At 47.4% G+C, this 23,832-nt stretch overlaps 1 protein-coding gene across 1 annotated transcript in view; it reads right to left on the reverse strand.

Moving 5' to 3' along the window:
• Nucleotides 1-3,276: 3,276 nt before the first annotated feature.
• The window catches only part of CPNE6 (copine 6), a 33,883-nt gene continuing 13,327 nt past the window's right edge, over nt 3,277-23,832 (reverse strand). The window contains exons 6-16 of the mRNA XM_058181259.1: nt 18,467-18,550; nt 15,395-15,484; nt 13,238-13,336; nt 12,229-12,315; nt 10,782-10,841; nt 8,323-8,456; nt 6,914-6,968; nt 6,762-6,813; nt 6,227-6,360; nt 5,881-6,114; nt 3,277-3,399 (exon numbers count right to left, since the gene is read on the reverse strand). Of these exons, the coding sequence (XP_058037242.1) occupies nt 3,277-3,399; nt 5,881-6,114; nt 6,227-6,360; nt 6,762-6,813; nt 6,914-6,968; nt 8,323-8,456; nt 10,782-10,841; nt 12,229-12,315; nt 13,238-13,336; nt 15,395-15,484; nt 18,467-18,550 (1,152 nt within the window). The remainder of the gene's footprint in view (nt 3,400-5,880; nt 6,115-6,226; nt 6,361-6,761; nt 6,814-6,913; nt 6,969-8,322; nt 8,457-10,781; nt 10,842-12,228; nt 12,316-13,237; nt 13,337-15,394; nt 15,485-18,466; nt 18,551-23,832) is intronic.

Below are 23,832 nucleotides of genomic sequence, written 5' to 3' on the forward strand. Positions count from 1 at the left end.
GATACAGAGAGAGAGGAGGAGAGACAGAAAGAGAGAGAGAGGTAGAGACAGAGAGAGACAGATGCAGAGAGGAGAGACAGAGAGAGAGAAAAAGAGGGAGGGAGAGGAGAGAGAGACAGGGGAGGAGAGAGAGAGAAACAGAGAGGAGGGAGAGAGAGAGAGACAGAGAAGGGGGAGGGAAGGAGAGACAGAAAGAGAGAGAGAGAAAGAGATACAGAGACAGAGAGAGGGAGAGAGGGAGGGAGAGAGAGAAAGAGATACAGAGAGAGGGAGAGGGAGGAGAGACAGAAAGAGAGAGAGACAGGTAGAGAGACAGAGAGAGACAGATGCAGAGAGAGGGAGACAGAGAGAGAAAAAAGAGGGAGGGGGAGAGAGACAGGGGGGGGGAGAGAGAAAGAGACAGATGGGTAGAGACAGATGCAGAGAGAGGGAGAGAGACAGAGAGAGAAAAAAGAGGGAGGGAGAGGGAGAGAGAGACGGGGAGGGAGAGAGAGAAACAGAGAGGGAGGGAGAGAGAGAGACAGAAAGAGAGAGAGAGAGACAGAGAGAAGGAGAGAGGAAGGAGAGAGAAGAGAGAGAGAGAGAGAGAGGGAGAGAGTCAGAGAGAGAGAGAGAGACAGGTAGAGACAGAGAGAGACAGATGCAGAGAGAGAGACAGAGAGAAAAAGAGGAAGGAGAGAGACGGGAGGGAGAGAGAGAAACAGAGAGGGAGGGAGAGAGAGAGACAGAAAGAGAGAGAGAAAGAGATACAGAGACAGAGAGAAGGAGAGAGGAAGGGAGAGAGAGAAAGAGAGATACAGAGAGAGAGGGAGAGAGGGAGAGAGAGTCAGAAAGAGAGAGAGAGACAGGTAGAGACAGAGAGAAAGAGAGAGAGAGAGACAGAGAGAGAAAAAGAGGAAGGAGAGAGACGGGAGGGAGAGAGAGAGAGACGGGAGGAGAGACAGAAGAGAGAGAGAGAGAGAGACAGAGAGAAAAAGAGGAAGGGGGGAGAGAGAGACGGGGAGGGAGAGAGAGGGACAGAGAGAAGGGGGAGGGAGGGAGAGACAGAAAGAGAGATACAGAGACAGGGAGAGGGAGAGAGAGAGACAGAGGGAGGAATAGAAAGAGAGAAAGAGAGACAGGTAGAGAGAGAATGAAAGGGAGGGAGAGGGAGAGAGAGACAGGAGGAGGGAGAGAGAGAAACAGAAAGGGAGGGAGAGAGAGAGAGAGACAGAGAAGGGGGAGGGAGGGAGAGACAGAAAGAGAGAGAAAAAGAGATACAGAGACAGAGAGAGGGAGAGGAAGGAGAGACAGAAAGAGAGAGAAAGACAGAGAGAGAGGGAGAGGGAGAGAGAGAGACAGAGAGAGGGAGAGGGAGAGAGAGAGACAGAGAGGGACGGAGGGACAGAGAGAGGGACGAAGGGAGGAATAGAAAGAGAGAAAGAGACAGGTAGAGAGAGAATGAAAGGGAGGAGAGGAGAGAGAGACAGGAGGGAGAGAGAGAAACAGAAAGGGGGGGAGAGAGAGAGAGAGACAGAGAAGGGGGAGGGAGGGAGAGACAGAAAGAGAGAGAAAAAGAGATACAGAGACAGAGAGAGGGAGAGAGGAAGGGAGAGACAGAAAGAGAGAGAGAAAGACAGAGAGAGGGAGAGGGAGAGAGAGAGACAGAGAGAGGGAGAGGGAGAGAGAGAGACAGAGAGGGACGGAGGGACAGAGAGAGGGACGAAGGGAGGAATAGAAAGAGAGAGAAAGAGAGACAGGTAGAGACAGAGAGAGAATGAAAGGGAGGGAAAGAGAGAAACAGGGAGGGAGAGAGGAGGAGGAGAGATAGAAAGAGACAGAGAGGGGGAGAGAGAGACAGAGAGAGGTGGGGAGAGAGAGTGAGAGGGGAGACAAATTGATGCACAATGGTCATTTGCAAAGTTTGCCGATTCACACAACCCACTAACCCCTACAACCGGGTTCTTGTGATTGTGGGAAAGCTGTACAGATGACCTCTGGAGTCCCCAAGAGTCTTCTGTTTTTGGACTTACCTCATGCCTGCTGCCCTGCTGAAAGTTCCCATAACCTGCACATCTTGTGCAGTTCACACAACCCCTCTACTAAACCCACACCGGGGTTCTTGCGGTTGTGGGAAAGCTGTACGGAGATGACCTCTGGAGTCCCCAAGAGTCCCACCCTTCCCCAAGTGTCTTCTGTTTTAGATTTGCCTCGTGCTTGTTGCCTTCCTGATGGTTAAAACAACCCACAAATCCACCGGTTCCCACAACTCACTAACCCTACAGATGACCTCTGGAGTTCCCAAGACTCCCCTGTTTGCCCTTCGCCCCGTGGCTGTTGCCTTCCTGCGGATTGTGAGGCGATTTCCGCAATTCCCCGTGTTTTTCCTCAGCAAAACGCTAACAAAGCTGGCTAGAAAGAGAGGCCACAGACCGGGTTCATGACTGCGCCAGGCTCTCCTTTTGAGAACCGCAATTCCCAGCATGCCCAGCTCTGCCGCTCGGCATGCTGGGAGTTGAAGTCCCCATCCTTCTAAGAAGCAGGCTGTTGTGTCTGCGCCCCCCGAGCTGGTCCTCCTGCCAGAAAGTGACTTGGAAAGTGAGGAGGAAGGGCCGTCAGGACTTACCTCGGGAGCACCGGCTTCCCTGGCTCAGCTCCAGGAGTCAGAGGCAGGCCAGGTGGAGGAGATAACGAGGCCTCCGTCTCCTGACTCTTTCACCCCCAGGCCACGCCTCCAGACCCAGCTGATGGCAATCAGGCCTGGCTGGACCCTAGGTTTCGTAGGCAGGAGAGGCGGGAACAACAGAAGCAGGGGTGGGGCAGGCCTAGGAAGTGCTGAGTCATGGAGCCGCACCCCTCAGGATATAAAGGCAGCAAGGGCTGCTGTGCCTCTTCGTAGCAGGCAAATCAACTGCTTGACTAGAGCTGAAGTACGGTTTGTTGACTCATCGGCATCAAGGGAGATAACAGAGACACTTGGCAGGCGCTCGCTAGTTTGCTGCCAGAGCTGATAGTGCCGGCTAATTAAGCCATCGCTCGGACGGAGGCGAGGGGGGACAGAACACAGGCCTTCTCCAGTTGGGGGAGCCCGCGGTTTCTATATTTTTGGCTCATTCTCACCTATTTTTTTTTTCCACCCAAAATTTATATCTCTACCTCACCCCTCCATCTTGGCAGCTTGAAAGTCCAGCCCATCCCCAAGTCGCCATTTTGAGAGCAAAGTTGCTTTTGACACTCACATTCAGGTTCTGGACAGATCATGCCCACAGGAAGGGGGGTGCTGGCGGGGGGGAGGTCTCACTGGGGCAGCGGAGACGAGGATTTCTGTGTCCCAGGCGGGATTCCTTTGCACCCGTAATATTCCACCACCTGTCTGGGGACTTCAGCCAACACGGTCTTGGCCAGAGCATTGGGGCCAGTCTGGGGGAAAAAAATACCAAAAGAAAGGAAGGAGGGAGGGAGAGAGGGAGGGAGGAAGGAAGGAAGGAAGGAAGGAAGGAAGGAAGGAAGGAAGGAAGGAAGGAAGGAAGGAAGGAAGGAAGGAAAAGAGAGGGAGGGAGAGAAAGAGAGGGAGGGAGAGAAAGAGAGAAATGACAAGAAGAGGGGGAGGAAGAGGAAGAGAGAGGAAGGAAAAGAAAGGAGGAAGGAAAAAAAAGGAGGAAAGGAAAAAGGAAGGATGGAAAGGAAGGAAGGAAAGGAAGGAAGGAATGGGACAAGGAGAAGGACAAGGAGGTAGAATGAATGGAAGAGAGAGGAAGGAAAGAAAGGAGGAAAGGAAAAGAAGGAAGGAAAGAAGGAAAAGGAAGGATGGAAAGGAAGGAAGGAATGGGACAAGGAGGTAGAATGACAGGAAGAGAGGGAGGAGGAGAGAAAGAGAGAGGAAGGAAAGAAAGGAGGAAAGGAAAGAAAGAGAAGGAAGAAGGAAAAGGAAGCAAGGAAGGAAAAGAGGTAGAGTGAGAAAGATATAGGAAGGAAAGAAAGAAGGAAGGAAAGAAAGGAAGGAAAGAAAAGACAGAGAAGGAAGAAGGAAAAAGGAAGGAAAGGAAGGAACGAAGGAAAAGAAAGGTAGAAAGACAGGAAGAGAGGGAGGGAGAGAAAGAGATAGGAAGGAAAAGAGAAGGTAGGAAAAGAAAGGAGGAAAGGAAAAAAGAAGGGAAGAAGGAAAAGGAAAAGGAAGGAAAGGAAGGAAGGACAAGGAGGTAGAATGACAGGAAGAGAAGGAGGAGAGAATGAGAGGAAGGAAAAGAAAGAAGGAAGGAAAAGAAAGGAGGAAAGGAAAAGAAAGAAGGGAAGAAGAAAAAAGGGAAGCAAGGAACGAAGGAAGGAATGGGACAAAGGAGAAGGAAAGAAACATAAAGCAGGGAGGGAGGGAGGAAAAAGAGGTAGGGGGGAGAAAGGAAGGAAGGTAGAAAGAAGGAAAAAAGGTAGAATGAAAGGAAGAGAGGGAGGGAAAGAAAGGAGGAAAGGAAAGAAAAGAAAGGAGGGAGAGAAAGAGAGAAATGACAAGAAGAGGGGGAGGAAGAGGAAGAGAGAGGAAGGAAAAGAAAGGAGGAAGGAAAAAAAAGGAGGAAAGGAAAAAGGAAGGATGGAAAGGAAAGGAAAGGAAAGGAAGGAAGGAATGGGACAAGGAGAAGGACAAGGAGGTAGAATGACAGGAAGAGAGAGGAAGGAAAAGAAAGGAAAGGAAAAGAAAGAGAAGGAAAGAAGGAAAAAGGAAGGATGGAAAGGAAGGAAGGAATGGGACAAGGAGAAGGACAAGGAGGTAGAATGACAGGAAGAGAGGGAGGGAGAGAAAGAGAGAGGAAGGAAAAGAAAGGAGGAAAGGAAAAGAAAGAGAAGGGAAGAAGGAAAAAGGAAGCAAGGAAGGAAAAGAGGTAGAGTGAGAAAGATATAGGAAGGAAAAGAAAGAGGGAAGGAAAAGAAAGGAAAAGAAAAGAAAGAGAAGGGAAGAAGGAAAAAGGAAGGAAAGGAAGGAACGAAGGAAAAGAAAGGTAGAAAGACAGGAAGAGAGGGAGGGAGAGAAAGAGATAGGAAGGAAAAGAGAAGGTAGGAAAGAAAGGAGGAAGGAAAAGAAGGAAGAAGGAAAAGGAAAGGAAGGAAAGGAAGGAAGGACAAGGAGGTAGAATGACAGGAAGAGAAGGAGGGAGAGAAGAGAGGAAGGAAAGAAAGAAGGAAGGAAAGAAAGGAGGAAGGAAAGAAAGAAGGAAGAAGAAAAGGAAGGAAGGAAGGAAGGAATGGGACAAGGAGAAGGAAAGAAACATAAAGCAGGGAGGGAGGGAGGAAAAGAAGTAGGGTGGAGAAAGGAAGGAAGGTAGAAAGAAGGAAAAAAGGTAGAATGAAAGGAAGAGAGGGAGGGAAAGAAAGGAGGAAAGGGAAAGAAAGAAAGAAAAAGGAAGGAAGGAAGGAAAGGAAGGAATGGGACAAGGAGAAGAAAAAGAAAGGAAAGAAATATGTAGTAGGGAGGGAGGGAGGAAAAAGAAAGAGGGTGGAGGAAAGAAGGAATTGTAGAGGAAAGAAGGAATTAAAGAAGGAAAAGAGAGGTAGAATGGAAGGAAGAGAGGGAGGGAGAGAAAGAGAGGAAGGAAAAGAGAGAAGGAAAGAAAAGAAAGGAAAGAAGGAAAAAGGAAGGAAGGAAGGAATGAGACAAGGAGAAGGGACGGAGGGAGGAAGAAAAGTAGAGAAAAGGAGGGAAAGAAATATAAAGTAGGGAGGAAGGAACGAAAGTAGAAGAAAGGAAGGAAGGAAGGAAAGAAAGAAAGCCAAATTGAGAAGGAAGGATTGTAGAGGCCGAAACTCAAGCGCACAGAACCGATGCTCCGAGCCGGCCTTTTGACCCCTCTTGGTGGCCCCGGGGGGGTCTTCTGCCCGCACCCGCCTGGCACAGCCTGGCCCGTCCTTCACCTTCTTAAACTCCCTGACGGGCACGAACTGCACGATGTCCCGCACGGCCCGGCCCTCTTCCGTCTCCAGCATCCCCCGGTCCCCGTTCAGCTCCCGCATGTCGGAGAAGTCGGCGTTCCCGATGCCCACGATGATGATGGAGAGTGGTAGGCGGGAAGCCCGCACGACGGCATCGCAGGCCTCGGGCATGTCGCTCACCACCCCGTCGGTCAGGATGAGCAGTACGCGGTACTTCTGCGAAAGAGGGCAGAGGAAGGTCTCAGAGACCCCCACCGAGGGGGCCCACAGGGTGAGACCAACCACCACCACCCCGCTGCCCTTTTTGGGGTTCCACCCCGTCCCTTACCGTGGGCATCCCACTCTTCTCCTCTTCGGCTGCAGGTCCTGCCACCTTGTTGATGATGGGCGCCACGTTGGTGGGGCCGTAGAGCTCGATCTGGGGCAGGCAGCGCTTGTAAGCCTCAATCACCCCGAGAATCTCTGCCAGGGAAGGAAAGACATTAGATTCCCACCCCATCTGGAAGAGGTTAGCTTCCTTCCTTCCTTCCTTCCTTCCTTCCTTTCCCTCCCTCCCTCCTTCCTTAATATTTTCTCTTTTTTAAAATGCTCCTTTTCCTTCCTTCCTTCCTTCCTTCCTTCCTTCCTTCCTTCCTTCCTTCCTTCCTTCCTTCCTTCCTTCCTTCCTTCCTTCCTTCCTTCCTTCCTTCCTTCCTTCCTTCCGCTTTGCCCGGGTTTTCAATCTCCCAAATCTTTCTTTTTTTAAAAAATAAATAAATCAGTAGCTGGCACGAGAATGTGAAATTCCACCCAATAAATAAATAAATAAATAAATAAATAAATAAATAAATAAATAAATAAATAAATATCACAATCCTTCCTACTTTCGCATTCGGGGTTCTCCAGATCGAAGTTGATGGCGAAATCGTGAGACACCTGTCCGAGAAAAGAAAGACGAAATAAAATAGGAATGAGGAGTCGAACTCGGAACACCACAAGGGAACGTTTCGGCTTCCTCAGATCTCAGGACTCCTACCTCGAAATCGGGAGGGATTCGCGCCCCGAAGCCAAAGGCCGGGAACCGTTTATCGCTGGAAGAGAAAACATTGTTAGTTTTTCCATCCGGACAGGGGACCATTGTGATCCAACCTTGGCAGAGGCAAGAAACAGACTCCTGGGCCACAAAAAACCCTCATGTGAATTAATGGCATCCATCCACCGAAAAGCCCAGGCGAGAGTCCTTCAAGGACTTAACGGCAGTAACAGACCTTATCAGTTCCTTGCAATAATTGCCAGGCCGGGAGCTCCCAGCCGCAAGGCTGCAAATTAAATTCTGGCAAGCAGTCTTTGTGGCACGAAACTCAATGAGCAGAATCTTCAGAAATACGAACGGTTGTCTCCTACGACCACCACTTCCTTTTCCTTCTTTTTATTCATTCCCCAGCCGGGGGCGGGGGGCATTCAGCGTCCACGTGTGCATTGCTTCCCGAGTCGACTCCTTGTCTTCCGTTGTTCTCCTCTCCTAACTGCTCTGCACAATACGTGCATCTGGAACAGGCCCCAGCTGTTCTTCCTCCTCACTCATCTCAGCCTCCAAAGGCAGCCACCTCCCCGGCGGCTGGGAAATGTTGGACGGCCCTGGCTCTATCTCTGCGTCTGATGCAGAGCATCCATCAGAGCCTTCCCCAGACTCCAGCACTGGCCCACGTTCCTCCCCAACCTCCTCATCGTCCGAGTCTGGCCAGAACAGGGACAGGGGAATTTTGAGAGTTATTGTCGTGTCCCACCCCCACTCCGACGAATGAGTCAAGGAAGTCCGTAACAAACTTGGCAACAAAGCCTCTGCAGCTTGCCAAGTGCCTTCGAGGTTTATCAGGGCAGGCAGGAGTCCAAGTTGTGACTTCAGCGATAGGGTCCGATATCAGCAAACTAGATAAGACTTTGCTTGACTCAAGGTTGGAATGCCAAAAGCAGGTCCTTTATATAGGCTGTGGGGTGTGGCTCCATGACTCAGCATTTATCCAGGCCTGCCCCACCCCTCCTTCTGCTGGCGTCGCCTCTCAGATCTCTGGAAGCGAGGGTCCACCTACTCTGAACTGTCTTCAGCTGGATCTGCTGTCAGTTTCTGGGAAAGGGAGGGGTCAGAGGGAGTAGGGCCGAGTGATTCCAGCACCTGGCTGGCTTCCTGCTCTGATGGCTGAGCCAAAGGAACCCAAGCTGTATGAGTGAGGTTTATTGGGCTTCTCCTTTCACTCCTTGAATCCTCTCCGGGCATGGGGCTAGGGCCGGGGGCTGGAGGCATGACAGGTCGTTCATCTTCATTATCAGACTCGGAGTCTGATAAAAGGCCCGGTTGGAGACGGGAGGGGCCCGGCTGAGGAGAGGAGGGAGGACGAGTCACAACAGTTATAGTTTCAACACTGCAGGCACAAACTTATCCTATACCTGTCGTAATCCTGGCAGATCTCGCCCACGGACGACAAAGTTTTCAGGTATTCATTGGGCTCTCGGGGGTTGATGAAATGGAGGGAATGTTCACTTCTGGGGTCGCCGTTGGAGGCTGTGAAGTCAATGGCTACCTGGGCAAGGGAGAGAGAGAAAGAGAGAGCCAGCGGTGTAGCCTAATGGTTAGAGCATCGCAGTGGTGGGATTCAAATAATTTAACAACTACTCTGCCCTAATGACCGGCTGGGTGGGTGTGGCCATGGTGGGTGTGGCCAGGGGTGTGTGACAGGCAGCACTCGGCCTCCTGTACCCCACTGGGGGCAAAAACGGGCTGCAGGGGGACACCAACCCGCCCCGTTCCCCGTTTTGGGCCCAGTAGGCTTCTCTACAAGCTCCTGGGAGCAAAAACAGGCCGTGGCGGGGGGCATGATGCACCCCCCCATGCCCAGTTTTGGGAGCCAAAATCGGGCACGTGGAGACTCTTGGAAAGGGCGGGGAGGGGAGGGCCAGGGCCAACCAGCAATTTAACAACCGGTTCGCCCGAGTCGGCCCGAGCCTAACCCTAACCCTAACCCATTGTATCACACCTTTAAAAAAATCTTGGCGCACTGGGGAACTACCAGTGGATTGAAAAAGAGCTGATATGATTCCCATCTTCAAAAAATGAAGAAGAAGAAAAAAAGGACCCAGGAAATTACCGACCAGAGGTGGTATCATCCGGTTCGGACCGATTTACCTGAACTGGTAGCAGAAATCATGGGTGGGCCTGCCCACCCACCCCGCCTCTATGCCATCATATTTAGGCACGTTTTTAAGGCCGGGTATAGGTACGAAATAGGGATATGGTGGCTTTAGTGGGTAAGATGCTGAGCTTGCCGGTAGAAACGTCGGCAGTTCAGCGGTTCAAATCCCTAGTGCTGTGTAACAGGGTGAGCTCCCGTGACTTGTCCCAGCTTCTGCCAACCTAGCAGTTCGAAAGCACGTAAAAAAATGCAAGGAGAAAAATAGGGACCACCTTTGGTGGGAAGGTAACAGCGTTCCATGCGCCTTTGGCATTTAGTCATGCCAGCCACATGACCATGGAGACGTCTTCGGACAGCGCCTGGCTCTTTGGCTTTGAAACGGAGATGAGCATCGCCCCCTAGAGTCGGGAACGACTAGCACATATTTGTGAGGGGAACCTTTACCTTATATGCACAAAAGGCTCATGCGCCAGCAAAGCACACATGTGGAAGGCCGCGTGGATGCGTGGATGTAGCGCACATGAGCAACGCAGGTGCGCATGCACCCCTTTGCGAACCCATATGGAAAATAAGTGCATACCATCCCGGCTACAGACCTATCAGCCTAACCTCAATACCTGGGAAGATACTGGAAAAAATAGTTAAGAACCAGTTCTGTGAAAAATCTAGAAACAAATAAAGTTATAATTATGGTAGAAGCCAGAACACAGTTTGTTAAAAACATATCGTGCCAAACCGATCTTATGTCATTCTTTGACAAAGTGACTAAATTCGAAGACCAGAGAAATGCTGTGGACCGAATATTCTTAGATTTTCAAGAAGGCATTCGACAAGGTAGACCACAACCTACTTTCTTGGTAAGCTAGAAAAATGTGGGATCGACAGCATTGCCACCAGATGGATTTGTAATTGGCCGACAAAGTGTACTTGACGAGTAGTCCTTAACGGTACTATGTCTACATCAGGGGTGAAATGCTCCTGGTTCGGACCAGATCGTGCGATCCGGTAGCGATGGGGGCGGGTAGTTTGGAGAACCAATAGCAAAAATCCCTGCCCACCCTCTCCGCCCACGCCTTGTTGTTCCTCTTCTCTGTCCCTGAAGCTCTCGGTGGTGATATAGCTGTGAAGGGCCTTAAATGACTGCTGGCGCTTCAAAGGGCCGCACTACAGCTGATCAGCGCTGTAGGCGGCTAGTAGACCGGTGCCTCTATTTTTGAAGAAGGTAGACCGGTGCGCTCCCAAAAAAAGGCAATTAGTAGACTGGTGCCTCTATTTTTGAAGAAAGTAGACCGGTGCGCTCCCAAGAAAAGGCAATTAGTAGACCGGTGCCTCTATTTTTGAAGAAGGTAGACCGGTGCGCTCCCAAAAAAGGCAATTAGAAGACCGGTGCCTCTATTTTTGAAGAAGGTAGTCCGGTGTGCTCCCAAAAAAGGCAATTAGAAGACCGGTGCCCCTATTTTTGAAGAAGGTAGACCAGTGTGCTCCCATAAAAAGGCAAGTTTTGTATACTTTATTATTTTTATTATTTATTATTATTGGCCATGCCCATTCAGTCACCTGACCACCAAGCCACGCCCACCAATTAAGCCACGCCCACAAAACTGGTAGGGAACATTTTTAGATTTCACTACATGGAGGGAAGTAAGCAGTGGAGTACCACAAGGTTCCTGCCTAAATTTCCCTCCTTTCTCTTAATTCTTAATTATAAAAACTTACCGTGAAGGAGATCTGTAAGCCACCCATGATATAATCCAGGAAAGTGTGGACTTTCTCCATCTGCAAAGAAACAACGATGGTCAGGATGAGGGGCCGCGACGGTTAGCCAACTTCAGAATCTTTGCTTTTCTTCTTTTTCTTCCGAGCCCCAAATATTAACACAGTTACTCCTCAACTGACAACAGTTCACTTAGTGACCGTTTGAAGTCACAACGGCACTGAAAAAAGGGGACTTTTTTTCCACACTTGTGACCATTTCGGCATTTTCGCGGTCACGTGAGGTAAATATGGATGCTTGACAACCGACTCGTAATTCGGACGGTTGTTGCAGAGTCCCGGGGTCCTGTCGCGATTCCCTTTTAGCGACCAGCGATGTCGATGGAAATCTGGATTCGTTTAACGACCGTGCGACCGATTGAATGACGGCAGCGATCCGCTTAACGACGGTGGCAAGGAAGGTCGTCAAAATGGGTCGTAAAGCTCGCAACAATGGTCTCGCTTACGTGATCCCCTTTTGCGACCTTCCAGCGAGCAAAGTCAGCAGAGAAACCAGGTTCACTTAACGACCGTGTGACTAATTTAATGACGGCAGGGAATCCGTTCATCGATGTGGCACAGAAAGTCGTAGAAGGCGGCAAAATTCACTTTGAACGACTTTCTCACTCAGCAACATTAAACTTGGGGCTCAATTCTGGTCGTAAATCGAGGACTACCTGTACTACCAACACCCTAGAAACAAGGCTGGTCAACTACAGCAATGTTAGGACTTAAGGACTTCAATTCAAAGAATTCCTAGAATTCCTGAGCCACCCATGTATCTCCATGAAGGAATATAGGTAGTCCTTGACTTATAACATTCATTTAGCGACCGTTCAAAGTCACAAGAGTCCTGAAAATAAGTGGCTTCTGACCGTTTTTCACACTTACGACCGTTACGGTCACGCGATCAAAATTCAGACGCTTGCCAACCGACCCATATTTATGACGGTCGCGATGTCCCCGGCGGGGGGGGGCAGGGGGGTCACGTGATCCCCTTTGGAGACCACAGCAACGTCAACGGGAAAGCCGGAGTCACTTAACAACCGTGTGACTTCATTTAACGACGGAAGGGATTCGCTTAACCGCTGGGGCGAGGAAGGCCATAAAACGGGGCCCGCTCGCTGAACGACGGAGCTTCGGAGCGGCAGACATTTTAGGCTCCATTCTCGTTGTAAGTCGAGGATTAGTTGGAAGATTTGATCGGTCATATCTTCCCAGCAATTGAAGCCTGACGGATGATCCAGAACCTTAGAAACCTATATATATATATTTTTTTCCAAGCGTAGGAATATTTTTTGATAATTGCTGAGCTGTGTGGAGAATTTGAAAGCTTTAAAAATCAGGCTGCTTAAGGTTCCCCGTCTTACCTAAACCAGACGGGAGAAATGATGGCCCTTGAAAGGCTCACCTTGCACTGAGTGAGGACGATATAGCCCGAATTTTTGTAATGTTTCTTCTTTTCTTGATACTTGTGGTTAATACATTCCCATTTCACCTGCCAAGAAAAAAAAAATTGGATTATAATGCAAATTATGGCTTTTGCTAGTCAAAAGGCTGGACTAAGATTTTTTTTCCAACTAACCCCAGCATTACAAAACACGACGGTAGTCCTGGACGGATGGCCATTATTAAACAAATGTTCCTTCCCTCCCTCTCTTCCTCTCTCACTCTTTTCCTTCCTTCCTTCCTTCCTCCCTTCCCTCCTTCCTGCCTCTCTCGTTCTCTTTTTCTTTCCTCCCTCCCTCCCTTCCTTCTGCCTCCCTCCCTTCTTTCCTTCTCTCCCTCATTTCCTTCCTTCCTTCCTTCCTCCTTTCCTGACCTCCTTCCTCTCTTTCTTTTCTTTCTCCTTCTTCTTCCTCCCTCCTCTCTCCCTTCTTTCCTCCTCTCCTGTTTTCTTCCTTCTTCCTCTTTTCCTTCCTCCTCCCTCCTTCCTCTCTTTCTTTTCTTTCTTCCGTCCCTTTCTCCTCCCACCCTCCCTTTCTCCTTCCACCCTCCCTTTCTCCTTCCACCCTCCCTTCTTTCCTTCTCTCCCTATTTTCTTCCTTTCCTCCCTCCCTCCCTCGTTTTCTCCCTCCCTTCTTTCCTCCTTTCCCTCTTTTTCTTCCTTCCTTCCCTTCCTCCTTCCCTTCCTTCCCTCCTTCCTCTCTCTTTCTTTCCTCCCTTTCTCCTCCTCTCTCCTTCTTTCCTTCTCTCCCTCTTTTCTTCCTTCCCTCCTCCTTCCTCCCTCCCTCCCTCCTTCCTCTCTTTCTCTTTTTCTTCCTTCCCTCCCTCCCTCCCTCCCTCCTTTTCTCCCTCCCTCCCTTCCTGCTCTCCTTTCCCTCTCTTTCCCTCCCTCCCTCCCTTCATTTCTTCCTCTCTCCCTCCTATGCTTCCTCCCTCCTTTTCTCCCCCCTCCCTCCCTCTCCATTCCAATTTACCTCTTTTTCGGAGGAAACCTGCAGCATCTCTTGAAAAGTTGTGCTGAATTCCCCGATGTAATCGTGCTTCCCGCTGGAATCATGATCGTAAACCACGCACTGGAAAATAAACAAGGAGGGAGTGACAGAGACCCAAGAAATACAGAATTTTCCGAAAAGAACTGCTTTCCCATCCGATTAAAAGTGAGGTTTCATGGGATTTTTTTTGAAACCCCTCCTCCGAGACCAGAGAAATAAAAACCGATCGGAAAATTGGTTCTGCTTTCCTGAACCGCTTCGTTGGGTTTTCCTAACCCAGTGGTTCTCAACCTTTATAGTGCTGCGACCCCTTTAATACAATTCCCCACGATGTGGCGACCCCCAACCGTAAAATTATTTTCGTTTTGAATTTATCGCGCCTGAAGCCGTCTTGGCTAGCGATCTGAACTGCTTGCGATTGCCTTGAGGACGGAGGCATTAAAGCGGAGACTCCTCCCCTATTAAGTTTATGGCGCCTGAAGCCAGATTAGGCTAGCGATTGGGAGGGATTGCAGCTGGCTTGAGAGGGAGACATCAGAGCAAAGATTTCTCTCTTTTTTTAATTCATCGCGCCTGAAGCCGAATTCGGCTAGCGATTTGAAGAGCCTGCAGCTGGCTTGCGGAGTCAACCATTGGAGCGCGATTCTTCGACTCGCAAGTATACTTCCCATATTTCCGATGGTCTTAGGCGACCCCTGGCAAATCGTCATTCGACCCCCAAAGGGGTCCCGACCCACAGGTTGAGAACCACTGTCCTAACCGTTTCATTGTAATTTGAGATTATTTTTCCAGATCAAGTGTAATTTCCCCCCCCTCCAACTTTGCCAAGATGAATTCCGGTCATTTGAGTTTATTTTCAGATCTAATGGCGTTTTTTTCCCTCCAACTTGGCAAGTTTAAGCCGGGTTGGACTTCAACTCCCAGAATTCCCCAGCCAGCACAATTGTGCTGGCTGGGGAATTCTGGGAGTTAAAGTCCACCCGGCTTAAATTTGCCAAGTTGGAGACACCACGGACTTAAATCCTTTTATATTGATATCCAGACTGGTGGTATTCGGACCGGTTAGGGCGAACCGGTTGTCCTAACTCTATGCCGTCCTATTTAGGCACAGTTTTGAGGCCAGGCGCATGCGCGGAAGGCCTGTGTTTGAACAAAGCACATGCGCGGAAGGCCAAACCCATGCACGGAAGGCGCCCAGGTGCGCAATGCAGGCTTGCGCACTGCGGCGAACCGGTGGTAACCAAATATGAAACCCACTGCTCTTGATAATGTAGAATGAAAAAACTTTTTCATGCTGGACTTTCAAGCAACCAAAACTTTTAAAATCGGTATTTCATACTGAAGTTCATCCTCCTTCCTTCGTTTTCTTTCTTTCTTTCTTTCTTTCTTTCTTTCTTTCTTTCTTTCTTTCTTTCTTTCTTTCTTTCTTTCTTTCTTTCCTTCCTTCCTTCCTTCATTTTTCCTCTTTCTTTCTTTCTTTCCTTCCTTCCTTCCTTCTTTCCTTCCTTCTTCCTCTTACGTTTTATCTTCCTTCCACCCTTCCTTCCTTCCTTCCTTCCTTCCTTCCTTCCTTCCTTCCTTCATTTTTCCTCTTTCTTTCTTCCTTCCTTCCTTCCTTCATTTTTCCTCTTTCTTTCTTTCTTTCTTTCTTTCTTTCTTTCTTTCCTTCCTTCCTTCCTTCCTTCCTTCCTTCCTTCCGTCCTTCTTTCCTTCCTTCCTTCCTTCATTTTTCCTCTTTCTTTCTTTCCTTACTTCCTTTCTTCCTTCCTTCCTTCCTTCCTTACTTTTTATCTTCCTTCCTTCCTTCCTTCCTTCCTTCATTTTTCCACTTTCTTTCTTTCTTTCTTTCTTTCTTTCTTTCTTTCTTTCTTTCTTTCTTTCTTTCTTTCTTTCTTCCTTCCTTCCTTCCTTCCTTCCTTCCTTCCTTCCTTCCTTCCTTCCTTCCTTCCTTCCTTCCTTCCTTCCTTCATTTTTCCTCTTTCTTTCTTTCCTTCCTTCCTTCCTTCCTTCCTTCTTTCTTTCTTTTTCTTTCTTTTTTTCTTTCTCTTTCTTTCTTTCTTTCTTTCTTTCTTTCTTTCTTTCTTTCTTTCTTTCTTTCTTTCTTTCTTTCTTTCTTAATACGGCTCAGAAGAAACTTACCCGTATAGGCCTTTCGGGATCACAACTGCACAACGATTGCAAAGAGATACGGAAGGGTTGCCACTGAGGACTCAGGTTGTTCTTCACCACCTGGTGCACAAAACAGATTAACGGAGTCGGACGGGACCTTGTAGATCATCTAGTCGAACCCCCCCCCCCCCCACCCAAACATCGGGAGAGAGAGAGATGTACAAAAAAACATGACTCCCGAGAAATTGTCCTTTCCCCCCCCCCCCAAACCGAAGCACTTGTTCGAATCCCTGGGTGAGCAGGGGGTTGGACTAGATGACCTCCAAGGTCCCTTCCAACTGTCCTCTCTTCTTTTCAGTTTAGCTTCACAGCCTTTTTGGTGGCGGCTGTTAAAATCCCCATGTTTCCTACTGAAAAGGGCCTTATCTATGCAAGCCTTTAAAAATCTATATTTTCCTCAGATTATTAGAAGAAGGCTGGGTTTTTTGCATTTTTACTATCTCTTTACCGTTCTGCCTCGCTTCGCTTGCTGTTTTCCTCAGTTTTTGAACTGCACGAGTGCCAATTCCCTGAGTAAAATTGGAGTCAGTTTTAATTTCCTTTTATTCATTTACTAACTCAATGATGGTATAGTACAGGGGTCTCCAACCTTGGTCCCTTTAAGACTTGTGGACTTCAACTCCCAGAGTTCCTCAGCCAGCAAAGCAAAGCTGGCTGAGGAACTCTGGGAGTTGAAGTCCACAAGTCTTAAAGGAGCCAAGTTTGCAGACCCCTGGTATAGTATTTAGGTTCTCCTGATTGGGCAGGGGGCTGGACTAGAGGACCTCCAAGGTCCCTTCCAGCTCTAGTCTAGTCTATTTTTATTATACAGCCCCCGTAATTGTGAAACAGAATGAACCAATTTCTTTAAAAAGTATCTTTAAACTATAGCTGCAGGTAATCCCAATTGGTTGAATTTTCATTGCTGGGCTAGGTCGTTAAGTGAGTCGCACCCCGTTTTACGACTCAGGGGACAGTTCTGCAAATCACTGCAGTTGTTAAGTGAATCGGGCGGTCGTTAAACGAATGTGGCTTCCCGGCTGTCAGGAGGGAAGCTGCAACCATTGTAAATACGAGCCGGTTGCCAAGCACCCGAATTTGATCATGTGACCATCAGGATGCTGAAACGGTCATAAGTATGAGGACCAGTCATAAGTCTTTTTTTTTCACTGCCATTATAACTTTGAAATGGGTCACTAAATGAACGGTTATAAAATCAAGGCAGTTTTTTTATTTATTATTTATCCATCTATCATCTATCTATCTATCCATCCATCTTATCCATCCATCCATCCATCCGTCTATCGTCTATTATCTATCTATCTATCTATCTATCTATCTATCTATCTATCTATCTATCTATCTATCTATCTATCTATCTATCTATCATCTATATCTATCCATCCATCCATCTATCTATCTATCTATCCCTTATCTATCTATCTATCTATCTATCTATCTATCTATCTATCTATCTATCTATCCATCCATCCATCTATCTAGCTATCATCTATCTATCCATAATATCTATTCATCCATCCATCCGTCTTTGTCGTCTATAATCTATCTATCTATCTATCTATTCATAATCTATCCATCCATCCTTTCAACCATCCACCCATCCACCCATCTATAATCTATCCATCCATCCATCTGTTTTTCAATTTGTCCGTCTATCCATCCATCCATCCATCCATCCATCCATCCATCCATCCATCCATCCATCCGTCTTTGTCGTCTATCTATCTATCTATCTATCTATCTATCTATCTATCTATCTATCTATCTATCTATCTATCATCTATATCTATCCATCCATCCATCTATCATCTATCTAGCCATAATCTATCTATCCATCCATCCATCCATCTGTCTTTGCCGTCTATAATCAATCTATTTATCATCTATCTATCCATAATCCATTCATCCATCCATCCGTCTTTGTCGTCTATTATCTATCTATCTATCTATCTATCTATCTATCTATCTATCTATCTATCTATCCATAATCTATCCATCCTTCCATCCAACTATCCAACCATCCAGCCAGCCATAATCTATCCATCCATTCATCTGTTTTTCAATCTGTCCGTCCATCCATCCATCCATCCATCTGTCGTCTATTATCTATCTATCTATCTATCTATCTATCTATCTATCTATCTATCTATCTATCTATCTATCTATCTATCTATCTATCTATCCATCCATCCATCCATCCATCCATCCATCCATCCATCCATCCATCCATCCATCTATCTATCTATCCATCCATCCATCCATCTATCCATCCATCCATCCATCCATCCATCCATCCATCCATCCATCCATCCATCCATCTATCTATCTATCTATCTATCTATCTATCTATCTATCTATCTATCTATCTATCTATCTATCATCTATCTATCCATAATCTATCCATCCATCCATCCATCCATCCATCTGTCATCTATAATCTATCTATCTATCTATCTCTATCTATCTATCTATCTATCTATCTATCTATCTATCCATAATCTATCCTTCCATCCATCCATCCATCCATCCATCCATCCATCCATCCATCCATCCATCCATCCGTCTTTGTCATCTATCATTTATCTAGCTCCCTCCCTTCCTCTCTGTCTCCTCTGTCTCTCTCTCATCTATCAAAATTTATTGGCTGCCCATTTTACCTCAGGATAACTCTGGACGGCTTACAATCGCAAAAGATAAAAATAATCATATAAAATTCAGTTTATTTTATGTACTTTACTTTCTTTTTCAAAGTTATTGGCTGGCCCATCTCATTTCGAAACGACGCTTGGGCATCTGGCGGCATTGAAAGGATTGAAAATCACCGAAGGGCGAATATATTTCTAAAACATTCCTTAGATCAAATGGATCTATTCGGATAGCCGGTTATCCGATCAGCCCACTGAGAGGTTTGCAAAACTTCCCCTTGCTCCTCTCTGTTCCAGTCTGTTTTAATTTTTTAATATCTTCATTTTTCATCCTTTTTTTTTTTAAAAAAAAACCCCTCCCATCAAATTCTCCGGCGGGGCCTTGTAATATCCTCACCTCTGTCCTCCAAACCAGATTTTCCGACTCGCCAACGCTAACTTTATATATTTCCAGGAAAGGATCGGATTTGCTGAAGAAATCCTGGAAAATAGAAAAAAAAAAGGAAAGCAATTTTTCAAAGCGTTACGGCAAAGCAGCCATTTTGTGACACCCAGGGGAAGCCAACTGGCAACAATCCAGATTGTTATATATATATCACACCAGCTGTTCTCACACGGCACACCGGAGGTCCTTTAAGGTCCCCTAACGCACCCCTGCAACCTTTCTAAAGACGGTCCGCGACTTACGACCACAACTGACCCCCCGTTTCTGTTGCTAAGCGAGACAGTTAAGTCAGCTTTGCCCCGTTTTGTGATCTTTCTTGCCACGGTTGCAGAGGTGATATTCAGACGGTTCGGGCTGGTTCGGACCGGTTCGGGCGAATTGGTAGCGGCGACAGGAGGTGGGCTCACCCAGACGTAATGCAGTCCTATTTAGCCGCGTATTTGAGACCTGATACACACCTCGTGGCGCACACAAGCAAAGTGTACGTGCAAAAAACTAGGCGCATGCGCAGAAGGTGCGCAAACTCGCAGCGAGCATGTGGAAGGCTGGGCACATGCGCGGAAGGCGTGCGAACGGCGAACCGGATGGCAAGAATATGTAAAACCCACCGCTGCATGGTTGTGAAGTGAACTCCTGCCGGCTTCCCCGTCGACGTCGCTCGTCGGAAGGTCGCAAAAGGGGATCGCGTGACACACCCCCCCCACCGGGACATAGCAACCGTCATAAATACGAGTCAGTTGCCAAGCGGCTGAATTTTGATCATGTGACCTGTGGGGATGTTGTAAGTGTGCCAAACGGTCCTAAGTCGCTTTTCCGGTCCGTCGTAACTTCAAATGGTCGCTAAATGAATAAGTCAAGGACTGCCTGTGGATCCCCAGCGTAGGAATAAACCTTAAAGTCTTCCACAGCTGGCTTGGTGTTAAAGAATGCAGCTAGTCCTCGACTTACAACAGTTCATTTAGTGACGGTTCGAATTTACAACGGTGTAGGAGAAAAAAAAACTTATGACCGTTTTTCAGACTTATGACCTTTGCGGCATCCCCATGGTCACGTGATCAAAATTCAGAAGCTTGCCCACTGGCTCCTATTTATGACGGTTTGTCGTGTCCCCGGGGTCAGGCGATCCCGTTTTTGCGACCTTCTGACAAGCCAAGCCGATGGGGAAGCCCGATTTGCTTAACAACCGTGGAACTCGTGTCCTTGAAGAAGCGTCAAAGGTCGTCAAATGGACCTTTCGTTCGCCGAACAAACGTCTCGCTTAGCGACGGAACATTTGGGCTCCGTTGCGGTCGTAAATCGAGGACTGCTTGTCTTTTTATTTAGTCCTTATTCAGTCGTTCTCCGAGCTCAGCCTCTCAAAGCAGGCAAAATATTTAGCCATTCTCCTGATTTTTTTGGGGGGGGGGGGAACCTCCGAGGATTCTCGGGGACGAAAGCATGGAAAGACAAACGCACGCAGGGCTGGAAAACCATTTTCGCCCAGCGGCGCACAAAGAATTGCATTTTTAAGTCCTGCGGTGAGGCAGGTTTTCTCCAAATGAGCTCAGCCCCCCTGGGAAATCCGCAGGAAAACAGGCTGGCCAAATTAAGTGGGGCATCCAGAAACTGACGCAGCTGCATCGCACCACCAGCTCTCGCGACCTTGCGAAACGAAAGAAAAGATGGCGGGAGGAACAAGGGCAGCACAGAAAAGAAAGCGGGGAAGACTGACAGCCTCTCTCCTGACGGCGAGAAGAAGAACCAGCGGGCTGCGTCCGCCACACTCCTAACCGATAATCCTGTTGAAGGGGATCAAAACCGTGCAGTGTTTCCCCCCCACCGCCCAAGCTGGACCACTTTAAGAGGGGTGGACTTCAACTCCCAGCATCCCCCAGCCTTGACGGAGGAATTCTGGGAGTTAAAGTCCGCTCCTCATAAAGTGGTCCAAGTTGAAAAAACACTGATCTGGAATGTTTCTGAGCACGGGAAGTGTTTTAGCAAGATGGATGAACCATTTTAAGCCAGGTGGACTTCAACTCCCAGAATTCCCCAGCCTTGACGGAGGAATTCTGGGAGTTGAAGTCCGCCCCTCATAAAGTGGTCCAGGTTGAAAAAATACTGATCTGGAATGCTAAGTATGGACAGTGTTTTAGCAGGATGGGTGAACCATTTGAAGATGGGTGCATGGACTTCAACTCCCAGAATCCCCCAGTCATGACGGAGGAATTCTGGGAGTTGAAGTCCGCCCCTCATAAAGTGGTCCAAGTTGAAAAAACACTGATTTGGAATGTTTCTGAGCACGGGCAGTGTTTTAGTAAGATGGATGAACCATTTTAAGTCAGGTGGACTTCAACTCCCAGCATCCCCAGCCTTGACGGAGGAATTCTGGGAGTTGAAGTCCGCCCCTCATAAAGTGGTCCAGGTTGAAAAAAGACTGATCTGGAATGCTAAGCATGGACAGTGTTTTAGCAAGATGGGTGAACCATTTGAAGATGGGTGCATGGACTTCAACTCCCAGATTCCCCCAGTCATGACTGAGGAATTCTGGGAGTTGAAGTCCGCCCCTCATAAAGTGGTCCAGGTTGAAAAAATACTGATCTGGAATGCTAAATATGGACAGTGTTTTAGCAGGATGGGTGAACCATTTGAAGATGGTGCATGGATTAACTCCCAGAATCCCCCAGCCATGACTGAGGAATTCGGGGAGTTGAAGTCCGCCCCTCATAAAGTGGTCCAGGTTGAAAAAACACTGATCTGGAATGCTTCTAACAACAGAGAGTGTTTTAGCAGGATGGGTGAACCATTTGAAGATGGTGCATGGATTAACTCCCAGCATCCCCAGTCATGACTGAGGAATTCTGGGAGTTGAAGTCCGCCTCATAAAGTGGTCCAGGTTGAAAAACACTGATCTGGAATGCTAAGCATGGACAGTGTTTTAGCAAGATGGATGAACCATTTTGTCAGGTGGACTTCAACTCCCAGAATTCCCCAGCCTTGACGGAGGAATTCTGGGAGTTGAAGTCCGCCCCTCATAAAGTGGTCCAGGTTGAAAAAATACTGATCTGGAATGCTAAGTATGGACAGTGTTTTAGCAGGATGGGTGAACCATTTGAAGATGGGTGCATGGACTTCAACTCCCAGAATCCCCCAGTCATGACGGAGGAATTCTGGGAGTTGAAGTCCGCCCCTCATAAAGTGGTCCAAGTTGAAAAAACACTGATTTGGAATGTTTCTGAGCACGGGCAGTGTTTTAGTAAGATGGATGAACCATTTTAAGTCAGGTGGACTTCAACTCCCAGCATCCCCCAGCCTTGACGGAGGAATTCTGGGAGTTGAAGTCCGCCCCTCATAAAGTGGTCCAGGTTGAAAAAAGACTGATCTGGAATGCTAAGCATGGACAGTGTTTTAGCAAGATGGGTGAACCATTTGAAGATGGGTGCATGGACTTCAACTCCCAGATTCCCCCAGTCATGACTGAGGAATTCTGGGAGTTGAAGTCCGCCCCTCATAAAGTGGTCCAGGTTGAAAAAATACTGATCTGGAATGCTAAATATGGACAGTGTTTTAGCAGGATGGGTGAACCATTTGAAGATGGGTGCATGGACTTCAACTCCCAGAATCCCCCAGCCATGACTGAGGAATTCTGGGAGTTGAAGTCCGCCCCTCATAAAGTGGTCCAGGTTGAAAAAACACTGATCTGGAATGCTTCTAACAACAGAGAGTGTTTTAGCAGGATGGGTGAACCATTTGAAGATGGGTGCATGGACTTCAACTCCCAGCATCCCCCAGTCATGACTGAGGAATTCTGGGAGTTGAAGTCCGTCTCTCATAAAGGGGTCTAGGTTGAAAAAACACTGATCTGGAATGCTAAGCATGGACAGTGTTTTAGCAAGATGGATGAACCATTTTAAGCCAGGTGGACTTCAACTCCCAGCATCCCCCAGTCATGACTAAGGAATTCTGGGAGTTGAAGTCCAACCCTCATAAAGTGGTCCAGGTTGAAAAAACACTGAGCTGGAATGCTTCTAAGCACAGAGAGTGTTTTAGCAGGATGGGTGAACCATTTGAAGATGGTTCAACTCCCAGAATCCCCCAGCCTTGACTGAGGAATTCTGGGAGTCGAAGTCCACCCATTGTAAAACAGCTCAAGGTTGAGAAAGATTGCTCTAAAAGGCAACTGACAATTTGTGTGGGGGGGAAAATCTAACCCAGCAGATCTGTTCGTGAACAATGGCATCGTTCCAAAAGATGCCGTGTTTCGTTATGCAACCCTCAAATACGTTGTAAAAAGAAATATATTCTTTGCCCAAGAATAGCCATTGAAAGCTTGGAGGAATTCCAGAAGACATTTTATTCATACCAGAGGAAAAATTTGCATGCTGGAAAGATTCACACACAATCGCTTTCTGATAACCGAGCAGATCCAGCTCCGAGAAATCGGTGGCGGCGAGGATAATAATCTAATGTAATCTAAACAAATTGAATGCTTCCAAGATGTTTAGGGGACTGGAGGCTAAAACATATCATAACGTATCATAATAACAGAGTTGGAAGGGACTTTGGAGGTCTTCTAGTCCAACCCCCTGCCCAGGCAGGAAACCCTACACCATTTCAGACAAATGGCTAAATAAATGGAATAATAAAGAACGGTTGCTGGAATTGGACATGTCTAGTTTAATGAAAAGAAGAACTTAGATAGAATAGAATAGAATAGAATAGAATAGAATAGAATAGAATAGAATAGAATAGAATAGAATAGAATAGAATAGAATAGAATTTTTATTGGCCAAGTGTGATTGGACACACAAGGAATTTGTCTTGGTGCATATGCTCTCCGTGTACATAAAAGAAAAGATACCTTCATCAAGGTACAACATTTACAACACAATTGATGGTCAATATATCAATATAAATCATAAGGATTGCCAGCAACACATTATAGTCATACAGTCATAAGTGGAAAGAGATTGGTGATGGGAACTATGAAACGATTAATAGTAGTGCAGATTCAGTAAATAGTCTGACAGTGTTGAGGGAATTATTTGTTTAGCAGAGTGATGGCCTTCGGGGAAAAAACTGTTCTTGTGTCTAGTTGTTCTGGTGTGCAGTGCTCTATAGTGTCGTTTTGAGGGTAGTAGTTGAAACAGTTTATGTCCAGGATGCGAGGGGTCTGTAAATATTTTCACGGTTAGATGTGACATGATAGCATCTTCCAATATTTGAGGGGCTGCCTCAAAGAAAGAGATACCAGGATACCAAGAGTTGGACGGGACCTTGGAGGTCATCTAGTCCAACACCCTGAATACTAGGGATTCGAACCGCTGACCTTTCTGATCGAC

Source organism: Ahaetulla prasina, chromosome 4 (genome assembly GCF_028640845.1).
Source record: "Ahaetulla prasina isolate Xishuangbanna chromosome 4, ASM2864084v1, whole genome shotgun sequence".
In the NCBI taxonomy this organism is placed as follows: Eukaryota; Metazoa; Chordata; class Lepidosauria; order Squamata; family Colubridae; genus Ahaetulla; species Ahaetulla prasina.